Below are 26566 nucleotides of genomic sequence, written 5' to 3' on the forward strand. Positions count from 1 at the left end.
ATGGGGGACGCAGGCAACCCACCAGACCTGTTGTCTGCTGCCCTCTGTGAGAGCGGACTCTCCCTGGATGACATCCTCAATCCGGAGCCCCTAGATGAGGAGGGAAACAATTCACTTTCAACTGATGCCAGCAGTGTGCTAGCTCAGGTAAGATAACTCCCACTCATCTAAAAATGAGGGTATTGTTTGATATTTCTGTAGAGTGCAGAATATTAATCTTTGGACAAAGTGGTCTAGTCAGACCTGTCTCAAACTGTTGTACACTGTACATTGTAGCTTCCAACAGAAAGTTATGATAGTAACCACGGCAATAGAGTTTCTACCACATTGATGTTAGAACACAAGTGCTCATTTCAATGATAATCAGATGTAATGAGGGTAAGTGCTCAGAAAAGATTTCAGACATAACTTTTTCCTGCTTTGTCAGTAAACTGTCATAACATACAAGTCTAATTAGTTACTGTGGGTGTACTACATGTAATATTTTGTGCCTACATGTATGAATCTCTCTGTATGCTTACAATTGTGCATGTACATTCCGTATCTTAATCAAACATGATGCAAAAAGTCTTGTACAGTAGGGGATGTAGAATTGCTTGTACAGTGGGGGTGTGTGTATAATACCAACCTTGTTACCGTATGTTTTGATTAGACTTGAAATAGATTTGACTTGATAAGTATGACATGTTCTGCCTTACCATCACTTTTCATTGGTCTCTTTGAATACTGACACTGCTGTACCAGTATTCATGATATTTCGTGATGTCAAAATCTGATTTAAGGAATGAAGTGATACGACTGAAATCATGTACTCCTGGCATGATGCAGATCTGTAAGGAGGGTAATTTACATAGCTTTTTTGGTAGTGGCTGCTGTAGGCTACAGTAGTGAGAGCTGGGAAGAGTTTAGCGTTCTGCAGTAATTTATATCACAGATTGATGTTCGCTCATGGTTTATTGTTACCCAAGAGAATAACCCCTGATGGTAAATGCTCTGTGACAGCCAGCTCACAATTGCTTCATACAGTGTATCACCTAATAAAAAAGGAACTTGATCTTTTTCTTCTTTTTTTTTTTTAAGTGATAGCAAAAATTTATAGCTGTAGATAAACATGAAACAAAGAAAAGAAAAACAGTAAAGAACTCTTGAAATGTGAAAAACGAGGCCATGAAGAGATGTTTGCTCAGTTCAGTTCATTAATTTGACATTGACACTTGTCAGATGCAGGTCGCCAGTCACGGAGTAAATGTGAGGGAAAGTTACAAGCAAGTGCTTCTACTTACATGTATAGCGTGATGCAAATTGTCATCAAATTGTCGTGATGCAAATTGTCAAATTGTCACATGTATAGCGTGATGCAGTTGTCAGATTCTATGCTCTTTAAAAAGATTGTTGATTGGCACTAAAGAAGTTTTGTATTCTTTCATACCAAATACCTGATAAATACCTGTTCATGCTGGTGATGTAAGAGCGCCATGAGCATCATTATTGATGGACTTCAGCGCTTTATAAGAAGCCACTATTATTATTTATTATCAAAGGCCATGGCAGCAAGTGGTGTGGATGAACAGGATGCTGACCCATTTCTGGAAATGTTGCAGGACACACCCTCAAGCTCTGCCCTTCCCGTCATGGTAACATCACTCTGTCTCATGTCCCTCTTGCTCTCATTGTAATATATAAGTATATTTTTTTTGAATGTGCGCAGGAATGCCATTCTTGCAGTCTTGTTATCATAAGTCCCTGTCACATCATAAAATCATAAAAGCTTTCAAAATTGTTTTGTTTTGTTTTTGTTTTTTTATTTTTATTTATTTATTTATTATTTATTTATTTATTTATTTGTTTTTGTTTTTTGTTTTTTTTTTTGGGGGGGGGAGTTGGATTTGTTAGAAGCAGATTAAGTTGTTGTTTTGATATACAGTACGTACAGTTTACAATATTGTGACGAGAAGAGTAGAAATCAACCTCTAGATGTTCTACAAAGCAACAATTTAATTCTGCCCATTAAATTGACACATGATCCAGTGTATTTATAGTGATACTGATAATTTGTAAATTTGAATAGTGAGAATGATATTATACCATACGTACTGCCAAACTAGTAATTGTAGAACAGTTGTTCCAATTCTATATACCACATTGAGAGTGGTATGTATTCACAAAATATTTAGCTGATTTTTGGATATCAGGTGCTTATTTTAACCATTTGAAAATGAGCTGATTTTGCAATACCACATGTTTCCCATGGACACCTGCCTAAGTATACATACTCAGGACTAGTCTTCAGCAGGTTTGTATAAACGACAGTGAAATGTCTTTCTGATGACTGCAAATGGCTGTAGATGGACATCCATGGTTATTAGACACTATCTTTTTTCAGTGCCATCCTGTGAATGTAAATTAATGTGACATGATCAGGAGGGTAAAATTTCTGATTGTATGGATAGTCAAAAGTATTTGTGCATTGATTGTCAGGTTACATACAATATTAGTAATGTATTAGATAATTAGGTACAATAGAATAATCTTTTTGGTGGAATAAATGCCCTTTCCCATTTTTTTTTTCTTGGTGCTACAATGTGCATGAATGATGCAGACACCTGTTAGTACCATGACACAAAATATTCAGATGCTTCCCGTGTCCACTGTCCCGTCCACCAAGTCCAAGCCAACCATTGTGATTCGGCAGGTGTCCCAGGCGGCGTCCTCCCCCATCTCCTCGCCAACCAGTGTCCTGAAGATCATCAGCAGCAAGCCGGACGGTCAGCAGATAGTGACCACCAAGCCGATCTTCCTCACCACAGCGGTGTCAGACCAGGCGACATCTGGTCCGTCCCTCGCCTCGGGTGTGAACAGGGGGAGCGCAGCCACGGCCAAGCAGTTTGTTAAGTTTGTCGTGAAGCCCTGCAGTCCTGACACATTACCTGTATCCAAGCCCAGGCAGACCATTGTTCTGAATGATACCAAGCCAGCAGGCCTCATAAGGTCACACACAGACTCTGCGCTCCTCAAACCTAGCCCGGTCACGCAGACAAAACTTTCTCAGCCCAAAGTTTTGCAGTCCAAAGTTTCGCAGCCCAAAGTGAACTATGATGTGGAGTCTCCTTCAACTGTTGTTAGAAATGGATCTGCACTCTTGAAGGCAATGCCGTTCCTGTCAAAGAGTAACGATGTTCTACCATCACCATCTCAAGTGAGTTGTGCACGTAATTGCTTTATATATTCTGCCTGTGAATATGATGTGGTGTCGTATGGGAATATTATTCATAGATGGCAACATGTTATTAGCAAGGTGGGATAAACAAATGATTTCTTTTTATGCAAACTGTGACACTGTTACTGAGAATATATGTTTGTTAGTTTATTTCTTTTTTTATATACAAAATATTGTCCATATTATGGAGTTTGAGTGAAAACACGTAATGACAATGTGACAAATTAATAGATAATACTATGCTAAGAATGAGCTTGATTACTATGCTTAACCATATTTTCATGATTTTGTTCCAGTGGGCTAATTTCCAGGGTATGGTTATTTAATTGTATAATATTTCTCCATTTTACTATGTTTTGTTGCTTTGGTAGTGTTAAATGTGAGTTGTTTAATGCTCAGCAACACAATCAAAACTGAGCAGAAAAGTTCTGGTTGTTGTAGTAGGCATTGTGATAGAAGGAAATATTTCATTTAAAGGGTACCTTATATTCTGAAATTGTTGCTTGTTTCTTTCTTTGTTGTTTTGACTTATTTTATTGGAAAGATGAAGGTTAAGTAATGACACTTTATAATAAGAGGACATTGCACTTTCATGCATTGAATTTCATCTGCTTTTTAACCTGTAACTAGGGAGCCAGTAAGACACTAAAGCTCTCCCGCCGCCACCCGATGCGCATTGTCGATGATGACGATGATGATCTGGATGATGATGAGACGATGGGGCTAGCTGATACGTATGCAAACTACACACCTAGCAAATGTAAGTGATGCCCTCAATTTGTGTTGCAAAGTGTTGCAGTATGTTCATTTGCTGTCTTACTCCAAAATGGTGCATTGATGCTTTCAATTTCCATTATTGGGTGCGATATGTTAGAAAACAGATGGGGGAGAGAAAGAGAGTATGTGTGTGTGAGAAAGAAAATTTAAACAGACATACAGGAGGTAATGTCTTTTTTTTTTTGTGCCTTGCCTAGACTTAAGGCCTGTGCAAAGACTATGAATGATTGTGTTACTGGTGTTGGATATAGGAATGACTTTATGTTGTACATTGCTTGTGGAAGAATTGTAATGAATATCATTTTTAGTGATCTTTCCTCTTTGTTTGCCCTTAGTGAAAATTGGTCAAACTCACCCTGACCCAGTGGTGGAGACCAGTTCCTTGGCCAGCGTCCAGCCACCCAACGTCTGGTACCATCTAAGCATACCCGAGAGCACCATGGACTATGGCCATCTCTCATCCCTGCAGCTGGAGGCTATCACTTACGCCTGCCAGCAGCATGAGACTCGACTGCCGGGTGGCAGCCGGGCCGGCTTCCTCATTGGTGAGTTGAGTTGACCAATCACAAAAAAGCTCCCTTGTTAGTTTAAAAGAGGCCTCATTCCAATAGTTATTTCTCAGTTTAAAAACAGCTAATACTGTTATAGTGCTTATTTTCATGCAAGTGATTTTCACGCTCAACAGGTTGACAGGAATTTCATGTTTTTAATTATGCAGAATCAAGACATCAACTATTCAAATATATGACATGCAAAAATATGAACTTTGTGTGAGTGTTTTTATTTTCACGCTTGTTTTTGGTTGCGCGAAATAGGTGAAAATTTCCACCTCTTGCAGTAGGATGCAAGCCCTCTACATAGGTATAATGGATTTTACACATCCTCCTCATCAGACGAAGACATCTTCAATGCTTAGTAGAGCAAACATTGAAAAAAAGGGTGAACCTGTGTATCAAGTGTGAACTATGTTGCATAGTACTGCTCAAATGTCAGAAATTCATTTTGATATGATATTCATATATTTCTTATGTGCAAGGCTTTCATAATCAAATTGGTGCGTTTCTACTTGAATTTAACTTGAATTGACATAGTTTTATGTAACTGCTAAAGGAAGCATTGAATGTTTACAAGCAAGCAACTATGCTACTGTGGACTGTAAGTGTCCTTTTAAAGACCATGCAATGAGTATAAAATGCCTTGCGTACAGGGGCAACTGCTGCAGCCAGGGGAATTGAACCAGTGACTTTGTGCTTGATAGTCTGTGGTCTTTTCCACTGATCCACAGCAACACCTCATGTGCCTCTGTCCTCAAACAGCCGGTAGGCTTTTGCTTGTATTATAGTGCCTAGACAACCCATGCATAGAACTGAGACCTGTTTGAGATGTGGAAATTGTAGGGTTTGCCTCTCCTTTGCCAGTTGATCTTGGGTCCTTGAGTTTCATAGACCCCTTTAGAAATCAGCACTAGCTATGGCTCAGAGGGCAATCCTTCCCATAAGTGGAGAATGAATGAACAAGTGAATGAATGAATTAGAATATGCTGGTGTGATTTTATGCCTATCAGCATTGTGGTGCTTTGATGTCAGCATCTTCTGAGTTAATGACAGTGAGATGCGCTCTTTTTGTTGGTGACCAGGGGATGGAGCCGGAGTCGGTAAAGGGAGAACGGTGGCAGGAATCATCCTGGAGAACTACATCCTTGGAAGGAAGAGGGCGCTATGGTGAGTACAGGGCATTCATATTTATTCTTCATTATCAGTTTTATGTCTCTGTAAGTGATACAAATTTAATTCCTTGATAATTTGGCCTGGAGAAACCATTAGCTTTTTTGACTTTGAAGGGTATGACTGCCAATTTTTATGGTTTTAATCTCTTTTTGCACAATGAAAATCCTTTTGTCTTTCTGTCTTGTTGGGTATACCTCTTTTCAACTGGTTGCTCTGGGGTCTTTCAAACTCTGTGGCTCTATCCACCTTCCATATACTCTTGAGGAGTGAGTTGGGTGCTTTCTAAACCATGTGCTCAAAGTGGCCGGATTGCAGCCTTAGAATAATTGCTGAGAGTCTGTGTGATGAGTACCGTAGGGTCACCTTGTTTGAGAAGTAGTATGTACAACATTCTTCAATGTCATTGCTTGCCTGTCTGATGTGGTGCCGCAAACTGACCCAGGTAAGCTGCCTTTGCTGGAGGTGCCTCCTTCATCTGAAACACCTTGATTGTTGCGTCTTCATGGTTCCTTTTCATCCGTCCTGTAATGATGGAAATAGCTGTCCATCGGTAGATAAGGACTCATGGCTTCCTTCCCCTCCCTCATTGCTTCCTCCGACAGGTTGAGCGTCTCAAACGATCTGAAATATGATGCCATGCGAGACCTGAAGGACATAGGAGCTGGAAACATTCCCATACATTCACTCAATAAGGTATGTACAGTTTTATCTTCAACCTTTTTGAGGTTAAACCTTTTTGCAGTTGGCTTATACTCATTATTAAACCCATTGAGGAGGGGATGATTTTGATACAACACGCATTTCCTGTAGACACTTGTCTGAGTTTACTGAGGACTTGTCCTCAAAGGGTTAAAGATAAAATGGAAGGTGAATGTGAAAAACATTCCAACTAAACTATCGTAAATGATGTACAGTATATACAGTGACTGTGTAGCATGATTTCATACTGCCAGATCTGACATCAGCATAAGACTATGAATTTTTTTTATTTGGGGGGAGGTATGAAGCAACTACAAAATATCTGTGATGTAGAACTGTAAAGAATATGAATTCTTCTTGGTGTAATGTTTATTCCTATTTCAAATTTTCAGTACTACATTTTTGCTGTGAACAAAAAAAAAAACAAAAAAACATCAAAAAGATTGCAAGGCATACTTCTTTTTTGTATCATAGAAATTCAAGAAGTATGCTGATGTGAAAATTTGATTTATTTTTCCTACGTGTAGTTCAAGTATGCCAAAATCAACTCAACGGAGAATGGCCACGTCAGGAAGGGAGTCATCTTTGCCACGTATTCCTCACTGATCGGCGAGAGCCAAAACCGCAGCAAGTACCGTACACGGCTGAAGCAGCTACTCCACTGGTGTGGCAAGGACTTTGATGGGGTCGTATCCTTGATCAGACAAGCAAAATATAGACAAAAACAAACAAACCAAAAGTCTTCACAAGATTATCTACAGAATTGGTCCCTTTCCTTGGATATTCTTGTGTCCAGAGGAAAGGAGTTGTTGGTTGATGCTGCCAGTAACTGGCTCTTACTCTTGTCAAGGCAGCCCCATGAGAATTATGTCATGGAAATAATGAGGGAAGAATATGTAGCAAATATAAAATACTCCTTCAAAACCAACAGACATCAAGTAATCACCTCAATGTTCACAAAGTTCCCATATCATGTAAATTCCCTTCTTATCTCCTCTATGAACAATCCAGATGATAACAAATACAATGTTACTCCCTCATTTCTGGTGGTATAGTGCAGATGAAAGACCCAGTATAGCTTTGATAACAAAAAAGGTTTAAAGAGAAACTGCTTGAACTATTTCTTTCTCAATTAGCAACTGAATAAATTGGGAAAATTTGCCACAGACAATCACCATGATTCAACAAAAATCACCAAGCCTTCTAATGGTGTATGAGACTAACAATTATGTTTCTTTCTGTATTTTTTTTTTTTTTTGGGGGAGGGGGGATGAGTTGAGTTCTGTAATATGAAAAATTGTGGTTTTCAAAAGACATAACTTATTACTTCTCAAAGTGTACTTTCACCAGCCACTCCCTTCATATATTTGGAGATATCAGTCACATTTATGATCCTTGATTCGGGAACACTTGTCCAGATTGTGTTAGATGAATGCCACAAAGCCAAGAACCTTGTCCCTACAGGTTCATCCAAGCCAACCAAGACTGGTGTCACAGTTTTGGAGCTACAGAAACAACTCCCACAGGCTAGGGTGGTCTACTGCAGTGCAACAGGTTAGCCACCAGTCTGAAGTACTAGTAAATGCTTCATGTTGTATTTAGCCATAAAAAAAAGATGTGAATTATATGTCATTACCGGTAGTTTTCCCACATGCAGGCCTCGAATTGACCGACGGCCACCGACGGCCATGGCCGTCGGTGCCCCTCTTGTTGGCTGCAATGCCTTTTTTTCCTTGATCAAAGTTACGGCCAAAAAAAATGTGCCCTTTTTCTTGTGGCCGTGGTGCCCTTTTAGAATGAAAGTTATTATCGATGACGTATAATATGCCCTTTCTCAAAGTCTACACTTTAATAAGCTTGAACAACTTTCCTGATCTCAAATATCATACCTTCAGTTCACTCGCATCCCAATATATCTGATTCAAACTCAAAGTATCTTTCCGAGATACAAGACGACATGTAGAAGTCTACGTACATGTACGCCCGAGCATTGCCATCTCTCTCGCTCTGCATTCATGCCCGCATGCTCAAAGCAAAATGGTGCCGGAAGTGTTCCAAAGCGAGTGCGGCGTACGCGATGAGAACGTACTGTATTATAGAACCTACATCGTATTGCGTATGGCCTACTGCCTAACGTCGTCTGCTGCGGAGAGATCTTATGCGTGCGTGCGCTGCTGGAGTGTAGCAGCATGGTCGATGGCATACAGCTCTATGGGGCATTCACATCACGTATAAACACCCAACATGCCCTTTCCAATGTGGCCTTGGTGCCCCTCTGACTGACCTAAGTGCCCTGGCCTCTTGGAAAAAGTGCCCTTTTCTAAATGGCCTTGCCCCTCCAAAATCCTATTTCGAGGCCTGCACATAGGTTTGATATCAGGACTTTTATTTTTTTTCAAATTTGTCTGGTCTTGCCTGCATCAAATTCAGACTGAATTTAAGATGATGCGAACAAATTATATCATATTTATGGACAATAAGCCAAAGTGTGCTGATGGCAAGTGTACACATATTATCTGTTATTCATGAATTGCAATGTTTCAGTGTTTTCTCTTCCTTTCCTTTTCCTCTGGCTAGATGTTTTCTCTTGTTTTTGACTAAATCGGTGACATTTCATCCATTCCCTTTTCTATTACACAAAGATTAGATGTTCTTGCTTTGTTTACAGTAGTGAGGGTGATATGATGCTACTTTTATCAGTATTAAAATCATTTTTTTTTTCTCTCTCTGATTTTCAGGTGCCTCTGAGCCTAAAAACATGGCCTACATGTCTCGTCTTGGCATCTGGGGCAAAGGTACTGCCTTCCCCGATTTCAATGCCTTCATCCAGGCCATTGAGAGGAGGTAATATTATGACTCATTGCCCCTAATATTTACCAAAATCTAGAAATAAAAGAATATGTAGAATATAAGAGATTGAGGAAAAACCTATGTGTTTGTGTGTGATATGGTGTCAGTGTCAGGTATACATCAAGCTGTGGCACAGAGTAATTCTCTGTATTGTGTAAAGTCTTGGTTGGTACCGTAAACAAATTGCATAAATGAATGTCAAAATGCTTGTTATTTTGTATATCAAAATTATTCTGATATTGCTTTCTTTTCACTCCTGTCAGACAGAACAATGAAGCAGTCAAATCTTTCAAATATACCTTAAAGGACAAGTTCACCTTCATTAACATAAGGATTGAGAGAATGTAGCAATATTAGTAGAACACATCATTGAAAGTTTGAGGAAAATCGGACAATCCGTTCAAAAGTTATGAATTTTTGAAGTTTTTGAGCAGTCACCGCTGGATGAGAAGACTACTGCAGTGTATGATGTCACATGCATACCACAATATAAGGAAAGTATAGAGAGAATTTCACAAAATTTCATCTTTTGAAAAAAGTACACATTCCCTTGACTTGTGACAGACATATGTTATGGGTAATATTATTCCCATTGCCTTTAGAAAGAGGCAAGTCAAGTGCTCTTTTATCATGCAAAAAAAGTGAAAATATGTTGAATTTTCTTTACATTTTCTTTATACTGTTGTACTCATATGACATCACGAGCCTTAGTAGTTTCCTCATCCAGCGGTTCCAACGCAAAAATTTTAAAAATTCATAACTTTTGCATTGATTGTCCAATTTTCCTCAAACTTTCACTGATGTGTTCTACTAATATTGCTACATTCTCTCAATCCTTATGTTTATGAAGGTGAACTTGTCCTTTAAACAAGGATGACATTCAGTCTGGCAAATTTCACATTTCGTGATGGTAGTATCTTAACATTAATATTTCTCCTTTGCAGGGGTGTAGGAGCCATGGAAGTGGTTGCCATGGATATGAAGCTGAGGGGAACATACCTGGCCAGACAGCTCAGCTTCCAGGGTGTAACCTTCAAGATCAAGGAGGTGGCACTCTCAGAATCATTCAAGAAGATCTACAATAAATCAGTGAATCTGGTATGTTGCATTGTTGATTTTTTTTTGTTTTTTTGTTTTGTTTTGTTCATGGTGATCCTGGCCTTCTCAGCTTTGTCTTTATTTGTTGACAGTATTAACTACATTCTGTCAAATCTACCATGCGGTCAGACGGGAAATAGCTTTTATTTGAGTACACAGCAAATCAGTGAGTGAAAATAATGGTGTTGCTCTGCTGTTATACTCACATGGAAACCAAAGTGCCTGATTAATGTAGAGCTGTACACTCTTTTGTTCAGGTTTGTGAGATTTGACAATAAAACGTTTTGATTTTCTTTCATCGGAGTGATACTTCCAAAGAATTATAGATTCTTGTAGCATTAAGCAAACTAGTGACCTTTTACCATAGTGTGTGCTGATAAAGACTTTAATCACTCCAGCAGTGGTGAGCTGCTCGAAGTACTTGCTTAATTCGCATGGCGGTCTGCGAAATCAAAGGCAAGCAAAATACATTTTCCCTGAGCTAGTGCAAGAATTACCTCTTTAACACTGATTTTACAATTTATTTGTCAATTTGTGTTTTGTGTACTAGTGGCACATGGCAAGAGACAGATTCCAGAAGGCGGCACTCCTGATGGACGCCGACCAGCGGATGTTCAAGTCCATGTGGGGTCAGTTCTGGTCAGCTCACCAGCGGTTCTTTAAGTACCTGTGCATTGCAGCCAAAGTCAAGCACGTGGTCAAGTTGGCCAGAGAGTCGGTCAAAAATGGCAAGGTGAGAAATGGCCACTTCATGTCGGAGGAAATAAAACCATTTCTAATATGTCATAGCTGAGGGTTATGGTGCTCCCCCTCCCGCCATGTTAATCATCAGAAGTGTAATGAATTTTAAGAAAACAAGCGTGAAGTGCATTTTGCTCTTGATTTAATTTCTAATAAACTGTGACTTTGTATTTTTGTAAGGAGTTTCATTGTAATTAATTGAATATAATGACTGATATTTACACAATGCTTCCCAAGTGCCGATCCAAACCTGAGCACTTAAAGGTCCCTCCAAAAGGTGTTCAATTTGCAACTTCAACAAATGCATGATTATATAAAATGGAACTCCAGAAAGAGGAAGTGCAGTCATTCAGTGGGAATCAATGTTGTTTTATTGTTCATGTTCATGTTTTCTTTTCATACCACTTCAATATTCCTACATTTTCTATGACGACGATGATGATGATGATGAATAATACTCATGGTCTTAACTCACACTTCTATTTCATGCTGCTCTATCTGTCTTTGCGCAGTGTGTGGTGATAGGTCTGCAGTCGACTGGGGAGGCCAGGACTCTAGATGCCTTAGAGGAGGCTGGGGGAGAACTCAACGACTTTGTCTCCACGGCCAGGTGAGTCTTCATCCATTCACTGCGAACTCCACTCTCTGTTGCATTTGATGATGCACCATATAGAGCCTCACCCCACATTAAGGTCACCTGCTAGGTGGTATTCTACACAAGAAGCCCCGCTAGTTGTGCAGTCAGAGAAGATGAGATATCTGCAGAAAGTGGATTGATTTTGATTTGATATAAATTGATTTGCTCTACAAAACTACAAAAGAGGCAATGATTGCTTGAAGGCAAGTGACCACAGGAGTGTCAGCTTTCAGCCTTCTCAAAGGACTAGCCAATGAGTGTGAATGCGTCTCCTGGGGGCGCAATTCTGCAATCACTGGACTCAGAGTAGAGACCTCATGATTGATAGTCCATAGTCTTTTCCAGTGAGCCGCATCAGCTCCTTAAATTCTGTAAAAGGGGAAATTTTCACGGTGTTGAAATTTTCACGCATTTTGCGCAACCAGAAACTAGCGCAAAAATAAAGCACTGTATGCTCCAGTAGTTGATGTCCTGACTCCGGGGAATTAAAACACGCAAAATTCTTCTTGCCTGGCTGAGAGCGAAAAATAAGTCATGGGAAAATATCGACTTCTACAGTATACAGGATGCAGGATATCACACTAACCTATCTGACAAAGGGACTGGCACTGTAAGCATGATGTAATCATGAGAACAGAGTTTATAAAGTCACACAAAGTTCAACTGCCCACTTTTTTTTTTTCCTCAGAAAGTTTTTGTTTCGCATGTGTTTCAAAGAGAGCCAATGGCTTGTAGGTATGCCCCATTCCATTGCATCTCATTGTGGTCATTGTATTTGTTACTCTTGCTTTTTTTGTTATCTACAATACAAAATAAGCAAAATGAAAATCCACTTTGTCATATCGTGCAGGGGAGTATTCACCACACTCATAGAGAAGCACTTCCCTGTGCCCGACCGCAACAAGACCATGAGCATGCTGGGATTGAGCTTCAACGGCGCAAACCACAAGGATGACGATGACAGTCCAGAGGGCCGTGGCAAAGGAAAGGGCAAGAAGAGGAAAGTTGGTGAGTGAATTTGTGCATTCCTATAGCTTTGTAAAGGTGAAAGTATGTCTTTATGACTTTTGTCTATGTGTATGTGTTACTTTCAACCCTATACTTTTAACTTCATAGCATTTGTAGTGAAGCAAATATATCTTTAGTTTTTTCCTAGTTCACGTTTTTAGGATATTCTACAAACACCGTGTAAAATTGGATATTAATATTACTTTCCAGGGAACTGACTGTATGTACTCATGTGCTTTTACTCCAATGATCACATGGAATTATGCTGATTTGAAGAAAAGATAACTTGTGAAATTCTGATTATCATACACTACCAGGTGTGTGAAAGCAGGTTTGCTTCTTTGCATAGTTCGTAAGATTCATGTATCACAAGACTTCAGCAAGGTAATCTCCATGATTAAGTGATCTGTTTGTCCAAACCTATGCTAAAGTGTTTGACATTTGCTGCTTTCTTTGATGAATTGTTGTCGAGATTGTAAGAAACCTGTAGGTACTACAGGGCTGAATGTGATTGGAGCACAATCCTCTTTCTTCTCTGTGCGTGCAGGCAAAAAGTGGAAGAAGAAAGGAACAACAGACTGGTGGGGCGATGACAGTGAGAGCTCATCGGGAGATGATGAGGACGATGATGACGATGGTGATGATCCGGAGAAGAAGAAGAAGGAGAAGAAGACATCGAAGAGCAAGGAGGATGAAGACGAGTCTTCAGACTCCTCGTCGAGCAACTCGTCGGCATTCTTTGATTCCGACAACGATGAGGATGATTTCAATCCATTTGGCAACTCAGATTCAGATGATGGTGATTTTATGTGCTGCTGTTTGTGCTTGTCCCTTGCATTTCAGTTTAGAATCATGATTTCCTATGGTATCTAGAGAAGTCTGGGGCCTGTTTCATAAAACTTGTCATCAGTGACAAGTTGTCATAGATGTGACAAGCTACTGAAATCCTTGCATCTGACTGGCTGAGAGCAAATTTGTCATAGAAATATGGCAGTTGTCACTGATAACAAGTTTTATGAAACGGGCCCCAGATCTATCATTGTCAGAAACAGATAATTAGTGATACTAGCCAGCAAGAAAATAACATGATTCAGAACTTGTGTAAGATGTCTGTCACGTGATTGTAATGATAACCTAAATTATCATCATTATTTCTCACAAAGTGTTTCTGTGCCACATCACAAATCTGCTACAACATGGTGATGATTGACCATTTAATTGCAGTCTAACTCTTTTGGGTGCCGTTTTCATTTAATTTATGACAGTTGTGTTTCCAGAGAGATTGTAAGATGTTGATCATTTTAGTTGTCGATCAAGCACTGAATTATCCATTTTTGTGCAGACCATTGTAAAGTAAACGATATGACAAAAGAAGGGGAAAAACTTCTCAAAAGGAATAACACTGTTAGATGGATTTTGGACTAATATATCTTGCACAATTACTCCTCGATTTTTGAATATTCTGAAGTCATCACTGCGTAGCAAACACCTGAATTGATAATTGATTTGTTAATGTAATTAACATTTGTGTTTACACTATGGCTTTGTTCATTCAATTTTTAATGGCATTAAAACAGAGAAATCTCTGTGACATTTTCACATATGTAGTTCCTTATTGAAACTATCATTTGACATTTCATAGGATCGGTTCCCCTGAAATATTAAGTTTTGGAAATGAATACCATGACAGATATATAATAAAGTCTACTTTCCTGATCCTTTCCTAGATCCATGGCTGAACAGAAGCGGAAGAAAGAGCAAGGAACCCAAGGCCAAGAGGAGAAAGAAGGATAAAAAGTACTCTTCGTCGTTCTCGGGGAAATCCTCCGCGAGAAATTCCTCCCACATCGACAGCGTGGACTCGGCGGCAGACAACGCCCTCCGAGCTCTGGGGATCCTCCCTAAGACGCCACGGTCTCTGTCAGTGGGCAGCGCCGCCGTCTCCACTCTCCATGGTCTTTCATCATCAGTTCCTTCAGGTAGTGATGGATGAGTGGTTTGCTGAGTACAGTACCTTTGTTGTTCTTGTCGTATAATAAAGATAAAATATCTATTTCATCTATGGACTTGTCTGTTTGTCTTTTTGTCTGTCCATTATATCACTGCTAAACATTCCTCTGTGCATATTACTGCCACTCGTGTATTGTTATACCTGTAGTTAAATCTCTGAAAGTTACGAATTTTGACACATTCAAGCTGGGTTGCATTTACTATTAATTTATGCTTCAGATCCTAGGTTGAATGAACACTGTACCAGCTGTGTGAATACATTTTCACTGCAGTGTTAGTTCTTGTTTCAAAATTGAGAAACGCTATGTCACACATGCTGTTGCACTCATGTTTGGATATAGTGATAGCCTGGAGTTCAACATTTCTTTTCTCAACACACCCTTTCTTAAAAATCATGCTTATGCTTATGGAACAGTTGAGTGTTGAGAATTTGGCATCAGTCATGTGCAGTGATGGTCATGAGAGTTCATGTGTTAGCTATCAGAGCATTAAAGGTAGGGGATACCTTTTACAGACCTCCCAAAATGCAGCAAAACATTAAATATGAACCTCAGGGGACTTGCTTAGGCCACTGCTTAGAAATTTGGAAGTCAACAGTTATGATCTAAAATTTGAATAATGCACAAAACTCAACTACTCAGTAGTTCTGTGTGTCAGCCACACTTAAGCCTTTTTGTTGCATTCTTCTGTATTTGTGATCTATAAACACAAATCTAAAAGTACAAGAGCTGATGTAATAACATATAGAGTGTGTGGCAAGAATGTATATAGAAATGTTTGTAAGTATTGATGAACTTTCTTCACAAAATATACATGATGGACACACATGCAGTACATGGGTCTGCAAAGGTAGCCTAGTAATGTACTGGAATTTACGGTGAGCCCCGAAAACAATTCAATTCAAAATCTAACGGTCAAAAAAATGTACTAAATGTTACCTTCCACTTTCAATACTTAATGGGAGTTTCTAAAATGATACTCTCTTCAACATACCACTGTATATATACAACTCTTCATGTATGGCGTGCAAATGGGATTCCCTACCTTTAAGCAGCTGGAATATGCCTATTTACTTCTTCTTGTGTGTCAGTGTAGTAATAGCTTCTGTTATACTTTTCAGTCTCTCTCTTCTTTTCTTCAAAACAAAACAAAAAAAAAACTTTTCAGTCTCCTTACCAAGGCTGCACACTGGCACAGGTCCAATGGTCCCTGACCAGTAAAAAAATCACTGTCGGACCAGTAACTTTCCAGGGAATGTACCAGTAAAACATGGAAAAACTGGGCACCTACTGGTCCAACATACGGTCAGACCAGTATAAAAAATGGGTTAGTGGGCAGCCCTGTCCTTACTCACTGTGAACAAGTTACTTGTGGTATGTGCTTGGAATACCGGTAGTGATTGAATGAATTCTGCCTCAGTCAGGTGTAAAAATCTGATGATGGTTGTCATGTTTCCCCTCCTTGCTCCAGCTACCAAGAGCAGCCTACTGCCAGGTATGGATGCCTACGAGAGAGGGAGGCTGATGAGGCAAGAACTGATGGACACACTGGAGGAACTGTCCTCTGACCTACCTCCCAACACTCTGGATGAACTCATCGACGAGCTGGGCGGACCAGACAGCGTGGCAGAAGTGAGATGATTTTGTTTTATATCTGAAAAAGAGTACAACATTCTTGGTACAATTATGTTGATAACCTTTGCCTGCAGATCTGTTATGTAATAATGGGGGAACAAGTTTTACGGTAGTCTAGTGTCCGAGCTGGAGAATTGACAGCTGTTGTGGCAAGTTTATTGCAAACTCTCATTTGACATCAAAGTTTGACATGAAATCACCTAACTAGTTGCCTTAGAAATGCCTTTTGCAATCATAGGAAATTGAAAGAGATTCAAAGGAAAGCACAACCTGCGATATATTCAAGATCTAAAATGTATAAGGATTTACCATGCTAGGGAGAGAAGGACATCATTTGATGATTTTCAGAGGTTTACTAACCTAGCAGAGAGACAGAGTCACTGTAGAATAATGTAACTTTCTGTAATAGGCATTGTAACAGTATTGTATCAATATGAATGATGTCATGTGTGAAACTGTAATGGATAATGTTATTGCCCTCCACAGATGACAGGCCGCAAGGGGCGTGTCGTGAGCCATGACAACGGAGTGCAGTACGAGTCTAGAAGTGAATGCGACATTCCATTAGAAATCCTCAACCTGACAGAAAAGAGACGGTTCATGGATGGTGATAAGGTACATTTCTATTTCCTTGTAGAAGTGATGTTTGCGAAATTGATTTTTGATTTCATTCTTGCCCTTATGTAAGATAAATTTGAAAGAATGTAACAAACTCAGAAGACTGTCTAACTTGTCAATTGACCTTGACTTTGTTTGATACAACTCTGGGTATTAAAGGTATGATACTGGTTACCTTTGCATTTTTGGTATGCTGCCCTTGTTCAAGATGTGAGTATATCAGCCAACAGATTACAAAAAGAGCAGAGTGTAACACTTCTGCTTTCATCTGTAGTGGAACAATCCAGCACAGAAGTATTTGTGCATTTCTTTCATGGTGACATTGAGATTTGAATAGCTGAGTGCATTAATTTTTTAGTTTAACAAATATATTTTTCACTTTTATCAGTCACACTCTGTCATTGTTTAAAAAAAGATATATATCTTACTCTGGGTGACAGTGTTTAAAATCTTTTATTTATTCATTTATTTATTCAGTATTCTTTACCCATCAGACACTCAATATAATAAAAATGTAGACTGGTGAATATGTTTATAAAGTACTGTAGTCCTGGCCTGTTGTTTGTACTCCAAACGAAGTAGACTATTGTGTGTGTGTGTGTCTGTTGACTGTAAGATTCAGTTAACTTACTTCAGAGTTGTTTCTGTGCTTTGACCACCTCCATCCACCTCATGACACACAGCACATAGCCATTATCTCAGAGGCTGCCAGCTCAGGTATCTCACTACAGGCTGACCGGCGGGTGGCCAACCAGAAGAGGAGGGTCCACATCACGCTGGAGTTACCCTGGAGCGCTGACAGGGCTGTGCAGCAGTTTGGTGAGTGAGGGGACAATGCCATTTCCTGGATGGCCCTGCCTTCAATCACGTAGAAGTGTTCGTAGTGGTAATAGCTTTGGGGGGGGGGGGGGGGGGGAGGGATAGTAATCATGCTTTTAGTAGTACCCTTCAACCATGTCATGGTGTTCAAAATTCTTTATAACTTGGTATTACCAGAGTATTTATGTATTAAAGGCACATGGTCCCGGTGGTTTAGTCAAATGCGTACACGGGCGCACGGCGCAAGTTTCCTATAGAGACCTACGCTACTGACTCCTCTTTAGCGCTTATGCTGTGACCCATTTCCCCGAGTCTGAAGAAGTCCGATCCAATGTAGTCAGTGGTCCGATCACAGTTCAGCTCATGATTCGACTGAGGGGGATGATAGCTTTAGCAGACTTCTTTTGTGATGTCATAATAAGAAGCACATATGCACGCACCCTGGCATTACTACAGACTACATGACGCGCAGAGAAGACAACAGAGGCAACGTTACTTGGCAACACATACGCGCATTACTCTTGATGACAGCTCAACTTTGGCAATCTTCATATCAATGCTAACAGTGATCGGCAGTATCATCAACAGCGCCCTCTACACTACCGGGACTATGCGCCTTTGAGGTGTGCATTTCTACCATGTTATGGTGATGAAAGTGCTGTGCAACATGGCATGACCCTGCATCATTGGAATCAAAGCGATACGTACTGGTACTTAAATTACAGTCTATCCTGTCCCTTGGAAGTCTTCCAGCCTGTTTTAACCTATTTTATGCACACACATGCCAAGATTAATCACAACAGTTTTCAGCTTCTCTGTGGATGCCTCCTGAGTAGAGCAGAGCAGTATGGATATGGTTGGTTTGCTCATGACAGAAAGGCTTGAACCTGGAACTTTTCTTCATAAAGCCCAATGTGCTGACAAAGTGATAAAGCTTCAAGCGTCAGGATATATTTTAGGTTACAGTAAGCAGTGGGGGGCTCATCAACAACAAGTCCATCAATTTGTTTCATACCAGTCTCTCCCTATGGCTTGCAGTATTTATCCAAAAGCTATCACTGAGTCATTCCCTTGCTTGATCTGCTCTGCTTGACAGGACGCACCCACAGGTCTAACCAGGTTGCAGCCCCGGAGTACGTCTTCCTCATCTCAGAGCTGGCAGGGGAGCAGCGGTTTGCTTCCATTGTCGCCAAGAGGCTTGAAAGCCTGGTGAGTCACCCTGGTTTCCTCCGTCTCCAGTATGTCATGTATTGGTAGCGATAATGGTGATGATGATGATGATGATTATGATGATGAGGAGGAGGAGGAGAAGAGGAGGGTTGGAGGAAGGAAGGAAGGAGGGAGGAGGAGGAGGAGAAGGAGGAGGAGGAGAAGGAGGAGGAGGAGGAGGAGGAGGAAGGAAAGAGGAGGTATGATAATGATGCCAGAGCCTTGTTTGCATTAGGACTTGCCATCTGGTCAAACTTGCCCAGGAGGTTGTTTTGATCAAACATTTGTTACATTCACATAGGGAAGCCCTTATTCAAAGTTCTATCCCAGCTGTATGCGCAGCCAAATAGTCTGCAACTTCTGGTACTGTATGGTTGGTTTCCTATCAAGGGGTAAAGTTATGTTTGAATTGGAATATTCACATTTGAAATCAAACTTAACTCTTTATGCAATGAATTTTAAATCAAGGATAAAGTTACATTTCATTTTGAAAATGGTGAGATATGGGGTGAGGCATTGGAGTTTTGTGAAACAGTGTGACTTGTATGCTCTTGTTCGTGAAGCTCTGTTGAAAATTGAAAATGAAATTATCATAGATTCAACTAATATTAAGAATCAGCAATTCTTATTGTTGAATTTTGTAGTCAGTCCATGCAAACCTCAAGCATGTATCCTTTATGTAATGGATGGAGTAATTGTTGAAGTGGTACTGAGATTTTATTTTTGGACTGTCCCACTAGGGTGCTCTTACACACGGCGACAGGAGAGCAACAGAGTCCAAGGATCTGAGTAGATTCAACATAGACACAAAGGTGAGAAGGCTTCACAGATACTCAGCTTTGTGCTAGTTGTTTGATCTGGTATCAACCCGTTAAGGACGAGTCCCGAGTATACTTGGGCAGGTGTCTATGGGAAATGGGTGTTGGAGCAAAATCAGCCTGTCCCCAACGGGTTAATAGCTCTAGTCTGCCAGCCAGCATTTATAGATATTTCATGTTAAAGAACAGGTTAAAAGAAGCAGCATACAAATTAGAAAACAGGTAATTAGTGGTGCATTATGGTATCTACTCCAGAGTAGGTGAAATTTTGAGATACTACATCTATTTGTTGGCCGGAATCTAAATGGATCCACTGCAGACTCAAATGAAATTGTAATCAGTGGTGACTTGAGTATAAGGTGCATCTGTTGTGGTGCACTTGATTTGATGTGCATTCATCTTGTATGCACAAATTCTAAAAGCTGTGTATAATGATGCTAATGATTATTTCAGGTGTATAATGCTTTATACAATGTTTCAAAGTGCATTTGAAGGATTACGACAAATTGTAACATGCAACATTAAGGGACATAATAAGATTACTGGTTCTACAACTGAGAATTACTGGGTATCAAAAGCGTAACCACGTGGTAATAAATGTGTCTGAAGGACTCAGTGTTGAGTCATAACTCTGTCCATCCATTGACTTGATAATCACAGTATGGTCGGGAGGCCCTAGAGTTGATCATGCGAACTATCATAGACCTCGACGCACCCATCGTGGAACCACCAGGTGGAGAACAGTTCTTTACAGGTCAGTCGCATGAGGTGTTGTATCCTAATAACCCTTTTAATAGATCCTTTATCACCTAAACTACCAGCAACTGCCTCTTATATTGTTTTATAAAAAGATACTGAACAATCCTTATCTTCCTGTGTATGTGTGTGTGTGTGTGTGTGTGTGTGTTTGTACTCAAAAGTGTGTTTTTCTACGAAGGGTTCAAATCATTCTTGTGTCAGCCAAATCAATCTATAATCTTTCTGTGAAATTATCTGCTTCTGTCATGGGTGTTTAGGTTGATGTGCCAAGAAACTACTGGATGCCTGAAAAGGGGGTGGGGGGAGAATGACACTTTGTATCTCATTTGATGAATATTATCTTGTGTAATACCATGAATGAAATAGTAAATATGACATAGTTGTACAGAAAGTTAAGCATGGTTAGATGTGGTTGGTCATCACAAATATATGTTTTGACCATGGCCATGATTTTAAATGTGGGGGGGGGGGGGCAGTTTATATTTCTGCTGCCACTTCAAGGTTTCATCAGCTAACAAGCCAAAAAAAAAAAAAAAAAAGAGTCTACAGCGCACTTTCTAGTGCCACTTGCGGGGTAAAAAAGAAAGAAAGTGGGGGCTCCAAAGTGGTTATACCCTATGTATTTCTATATCTTGTGCAAAAAAAGTGAGCTCCCCCCCCCCCCCACCCAGTTCTGCCTGCCCTGTTTACAGGGCTGCATTGCTAGAGTGAAAGTGCCACACCTGCCTTTTGATTGAACTTCATGCTGTCATTTGAATTACTTGACTCCACCCGTTCCTGCATGATTTAGCACAGATTGCCGTAGTGCAGCCCTTGCTTTGAGCCCTTCAATGCAGTACTGGTGATGCCCTGTTTTCCACTGAAGTGTGTTCAGTAGTGTCTGTGAGGATAGCCATGCTTAACAATGGTCTGAGTTTGATCTAGCTTACATGACTAGACGAGGTATTTATATGACAGAGTTAAAATGATGGACATCCCTCTATCAGGCTTTGAAATGTGTTTGGTGTGCAACAAGAAATAAAGGGCAGAGGAAGGAAATCCCTTCAGGGAATACAAATGGTTGGCATTAAATAGTGTCCTATGAGATTCTCAAATTTCCGTCGATCTTGAAAAGAATCCTTTAGGTACCCATTGGTAGTGGGTTAATTTGGGTTGCTGTGGTTGCCAAGGTGATTGGGTGTCAAAGAGATGACCACAAGCTCCAATTTATGTGTAAACACTTTGAATATCAGTGTATTGCAGGGCCTGTATTGGGCACCTACCGGAAAATAAGTTTGTGTGAACATATTGTTACAATTTTGATCAAGAAGGCCAGTGTGTATTACTGTATACGCCGTTATTTTCGCGAGGGTTTAATTTTCGCAAATTTTGCGAATTGCAGTTGGATCGCGAATTTAACAACACGCGAAATTGTCTGCATGCGTTTTGTTAATAGAGCATTAACGTAAGCGTCGGCGTCGATTCGCGAAAACAACATCTCGCGAAAATGTCTATAACCTCGTCATTCGCAAAAATATCTGTACGCGAAAATAACGGCGTATACAGTACATTGGTTTCCCAGCCGTAATGCCATACAGATTTGAGGGATGATTGGCTTTAATTCTGAATGACAAAGAAGTTGCTGCAGGAGCTCATGTGCAAAACACAGTTTGGTCTGTATGCATAATGGGAACTCCCTATGCAAAAATGCACATTTACTCATCTACACTAAAAGGGTGTGAATATACATATTTTATTGTGGGTGTATGTGTGTGTTTGTGTGTTAAATTCACTTTAATAGGTGTATAGGGATGGAAACTCAAGCATTACAAAAGTAAGCAAAACTGAAAGGTGAACTAAATAGCTTATTATTCAATATGGTTCTTGATGTTTGAAGAGATAAGTTTGTGGCAGAGTAGCCAGAACAGTCACTGCCCAGCTGTTTGATCTCGTCAACTCTTACTGTGCCAAATAAATAGAATGTCACTTGGCTAAAGACACATGTTGGAGTGGTGCTCAATCACCTGTGGCTGGCTAGGGGTTAATCACTAGCGTGTGATGGGAGCAGAGTGTATAAAAGTTTGTGGCTATCCACCTCTGGAGAAGTGGGAGGGCTTAACTCCATTAATGTCATTAATGTTCGTTAATGAGTTTCCTGCTCATATCTGTGTGCCTGGGAGTGATAACTTCTATCTGGAGCAGTGCAGCGCATGTCAGGATTAATTACCTTAATTGCTAAATGATTAATCAGTTCCACCTCATGATCTTGTAATGTTATTAGACCTAGGGTGTTTGTCTGTACCACATTTTAAGCCACACTCAGACATTGATCCCAGAAAATAAGTTTTATTCTGAAGAAACAGTATGTTCAGACCATGTGATGCTTGAGGTTTGAAGCTCAAGTCTTTTCTGTGTTTCCCCAAGAGAGAAAGAGAGAGAACGAGAAAAAGAGAAGCTATCCAAACATGTATGTCTGAATGATATAGAATCAGTGCATCCCTCAGGTCTATTGTGGGTGTGTCTTTGGACAGCTAAAACATGAACAAAAAAATGTAGATATCTTGCTGAGTAAGCTAGATGTAGCTACGTGCCTTAAAGGTAATGAGCTTTTGATGTTTTCTTTTTCAGCAAAATGAGTGTTTTTTTTTTCCCCTTCACAACTGTTAAATTGTAATTTCTTTTCTGTGTATTTTGTTGAAATGGGTGGATGTTTTTTTTTTTTTTTTTTTTTTTGGGGGGGGGGGGAGGGATGTGATTTTTTTGCTTTTTCCCCCTGTATTTTTGACCAATATGCTTTCACTCTGCTTCAAAATTAGACTTGTTGATAACAACATTGCCACATGTAAATATGCTGAATCCACTTGTTTGCTTTGCAGATACCCTACTAGCTCTGAGCATTGGTAGCAATAAAGAGGCACACAGTGTTGAAGATGCATACTTCTTGCTATATCCTTTGTGTTGCCAAATTGAAGTCATGTGGAGTTATTGATCAATATTTTTTTGCTGTTACCATGTTTATGTATAGTTGTCAAGATAGCAGTGTTTCTTGGTATTTCCCCCAGTCTTTACTATGTAACTGAAAATTATGTGTGTGTGTGTGTGTGTGTGTGTGTGTGTTTGCTGCAATCTCAAATATGCTGTACCTAGTATTTTATATTAGACTAGTCCTACCTGTGAGTAAGTGTGGTCCTGAACATATTTTGTGTCTCTCTCCTGCTCTGAATATAGATGTGAAGAAAGCCTTAGTTGGAGTTGGATTGCTGTCTTTCAATGAGGAACATGGGGTCCACTACTTTGAGAAAGGTGAGAACAACACCTCACTCTCCTTGTCTGCAAAATTGCAATGTAGGCAATATCGTGGAGCATATTTCTAAAATGCTGAGGGTAGAATGGACTATAAATTCCAATGAGCATGATACTTTAATTTAGTTTCTTTGTTTTCTTTTTTTTTTGTCTCATCTTGAGTTGCTTGATATGAGTGCAGAACAGTCTTATATAAAAGCTTTTGCCATTATTCTTACTTTCTCGTGCCATTTTAAAAAGAAATGAAAAGTTACAGCCATCTTTATTTGCCATCAAAAGGAATGACTTGCATTTACTGTGTTCAGTCAATGCAGAAAGTACACACCAATCATTTGGGGACATGTAGCTGCATCACCATGACCTTGTTAAAGACTGAATTAATAGCAATTGGCAGATTGATCTAGTTTACAGATGTAGCCACTATGTCAATTGACATATAAGAGAAAGTCATTAGACCTTGAGAGGATATGCTCTACAGATTTGTTCTAAACACTCTGTATTTGAAATTATGACTTATGTGCTTCTGTAAGAACTTTAAAAAAAATCAAATTCCCCCAGTATAATCAGGTGTGTCATTAATCACAATTTTTCTTAGTTGCAGAAAATTTGTTTTCAATTCTCAAGGTATCTTGGTGTGAATTTATTGATGACTCACTGTTCAATTTGGAAAATGTAGAGCCCCTAGGTGTTACTTTTGAAGAAGCATCACCAACTCAAACATCTGAAACTTGTCTGACCAATCTGACTCTTATCCGATCAATCAGATTACAGCAGTATTCCCAAGTTCCTGAATCGGCTGCTAGGCATGGAGGTGGAGACCCAAAATGCCCTCTTCAAGTACTTCAGTGATACCATGGTGGCCATCATCTCCAGGGCTAAGAAAGATGGCCAGTGGGATGCAGGCATCATGGGTGAGAACTCCCCTGTCCCTATCTCACTTTCCAAGTCCCTACTCCAGCTTCATCTTTGGTGTCTTCCTCCTCTCTCCGACCTGTCTCTTATCGTTCCCTTTTTCTACCTTAGCTATTCTTTTCTTCATCAGTATTCTCCTAACCCCTCCTCCTACTCCTCCTCCTCCTCCTCCTCTTCCTCCTCCTCCTCCTCCTCTTCTTCCTCCTCCTCCTCTTCCTCCTCCATCCTCCGTTCTTCCTCTCCTCCTCAGCTTCTTTGTTTTTTTTCATATCATTGTCTTCTTCTTGTTTGTCTCTACCTTCTTATCATATGTATCCATTTTCTTTTTATCATCCTGCTATCTCCTTTTCTTTCCTCTTCTGCCCTTGTTTCCCTATTTTTATACACATTATGTTCATCTCTGTCATCTTCTTTATTCAGAATAATTCATATTCCTTTGATATATGTATTTTTTTTTTGGGGGGGGGAGGGGATGGGGTCTAAATATAATGAGCAGTTTTCATTGATTCATTGTTTTGATGCAAGGTGAAGTGAGATTTGATCAGTATTAGTGTCCTTCTGTGATAACATATTGCATGAGTAATTTTTCTTGATTCATTGTTTTGATGCAAAGTGAAGTGAGCTTTGATCAGTATTTGTTTCCATCTGTGATTACCGGTACCTGTCTTGCATGAAAGAGTCCAGGAGTATTTAAAGAGTGACCAGGAATGTGATGATAGGGGAAATCTAAAACCAATATCTTCAAGAATGAATGTGGCAAGTTGGTTATGTCATGGAAGAAAATGGTTTACACCATATGTAATATAAAAATATGTAGCTAATGTTTCAGTCAGCAGAGTGGTTTTAGATGGAAGAAATGTATTTCTCTATCCTCTTCATTTTGGGGTTATATTCATCAATCACTTTATCCCTTTATATACTGTAAGTGCCAATTGGCAAAAAACAACAACAACAACAACCCCCCCCCCCCCCAAAAAAAAAAAGAGAGAACACAATAAGAAGCCCTAAGCATTCAACACACCGTCTAAATTCCCTGGCACAGAACGGGTTAATGATCTTGCCAGCATTGACGTCATTATCCATACAATATAAGTCAACATGTCTGATGAGTATGCACATCTGTGTGTTTCCTTCTCTCTTATATGGGACTGAAGACATCGGTAATGAGAGTCAAGTGATCAGGAGAATACACACAGATTCCTACATCGCCTTGTCAGGCAATAGCACTACTGAACTCCATCAGGTGAGAATTGCTTTTATGTCATTACTATTCCATTACCTTTGATGAATATGATTTAATTGAACCTCTAGCAATCTTTTCCTCAAGGAATGCTTTATGGACATAGTTCACCTTTCTGTCATATGTGCTTCTTCTTCTCCTTCTTCTTCAAAGATTATCATGTGTATTGAAGAGTAAATGAATAATTATGTAAATATACTCATATAGGAGAGTGATGGCAGATAATGAAGGTGTTGCCACCAAATGTTACCAGCTGTATGATTGAATACCTTATTAGATTTGAAAGGTAGCCATCCTTAATCTATCTGTCACTTGTCTTGGCTTCATTTTGCTTGCTTGTAGAGACATAATGCTAATTGTTTGTATTATGCCATATCCTGCAGTAATTTTAGATTTTAGCATTCATTTTGAGCCTGATATTGATCAGTCCAGTAATCCATGACTTTGCTGATGACATGGAAATTTAAACCTTGTGTAAAACTTGCCAAGAATTTACAAAAGAAAAGAAAAG

The 26566-nt window shown here is 39.7% G+C and overlaps 1 protein-coding gene across 1 annotated transcript in view; it reads left to right on the forward strand.

The window, feature by feature from the left end:
• LOC140226830 (protein strawberry notch homolog 1-like) overlaps positions 1–26566 on the forward strand; it is a 54351-nt gene continuing 27785 nt past the window's right edge. Inside the window, exons 1-25 of the mRNA XM_072307257.1 lie at positions 1–147; positions 1542–1634; positions 2600–3196; positions 3848–3977; positions 4330–4539; positions 5631–5715; positions 6324–6414; positions 6948–7109; positions 7839–7974; positions 9159–9264; positions 10215–10368; positions 10919–11101; positions 11622–11719; positions 12597–12754; positions 13302–13553; positions 14482–14733; positions 16235–16395; positions 16885–17013; positions 17700–17835; positions 18932–19044; positions 19785–19856; positions 20523–20616; positions 23829–23903; positions 24668–24814; positions 25970–26058. Of these exons, the coding sequence (XP_072163358.1) occupies positions 1–147; positions 1542–1634; positions 2600–3196; positions 3848–3977; positions 4330–4539; positions 5631–5715; positions 6324–6414; positions 6948–7109; positions 7839–7974; positions 9159–9264; positions 10215–10368; positions 10919–11101; positions 11622–11719; positions 12597–12754; positions 13302–13553; positions 14482–14733; positions 16235–16395; positions 16885–17013; positions 17700–17835; positions 18932–19044; positions 19785–19856; positions 20523–20616; positions 23829–23903; positions 24668–24814; positions 25970–26058 (3870 nt within the window). The remainder of the gene's footprint in view (positions 148–1541; positions 1635–2599; positions 3197–3847; positions 3978–4329; positions 4540–5630; positions 5716–6323; positions 6415–6947; positions 7110–7838; positions 7975–9158; positions 9265–10214; positions 10369–10918; positions 11102–11621; positions 11720–12596; positions 12755–13301; positions 13554–14481; positions 14734–16234; positions 16396–16884; positions 17014–17699; positions 17836–18931; positions 19045–19784; positions 19857–20522; positions 20617–23828; positions 23904–24667; positions 24815–25969; positions 26059–26566) is intronic.

Source organism: Diadema setosum, chromosome 4 (assembly GCF_964275005.1).
Source record: "Diadema setosum chromosome 4, eeDiaSeto1, whole genome shotgun sequence".
NCBI lineage: Eukaryota > Metazoa > Echinodermata > Echinoidea > Diadematoida > Diadematidae > Diadema > Diadema setosum.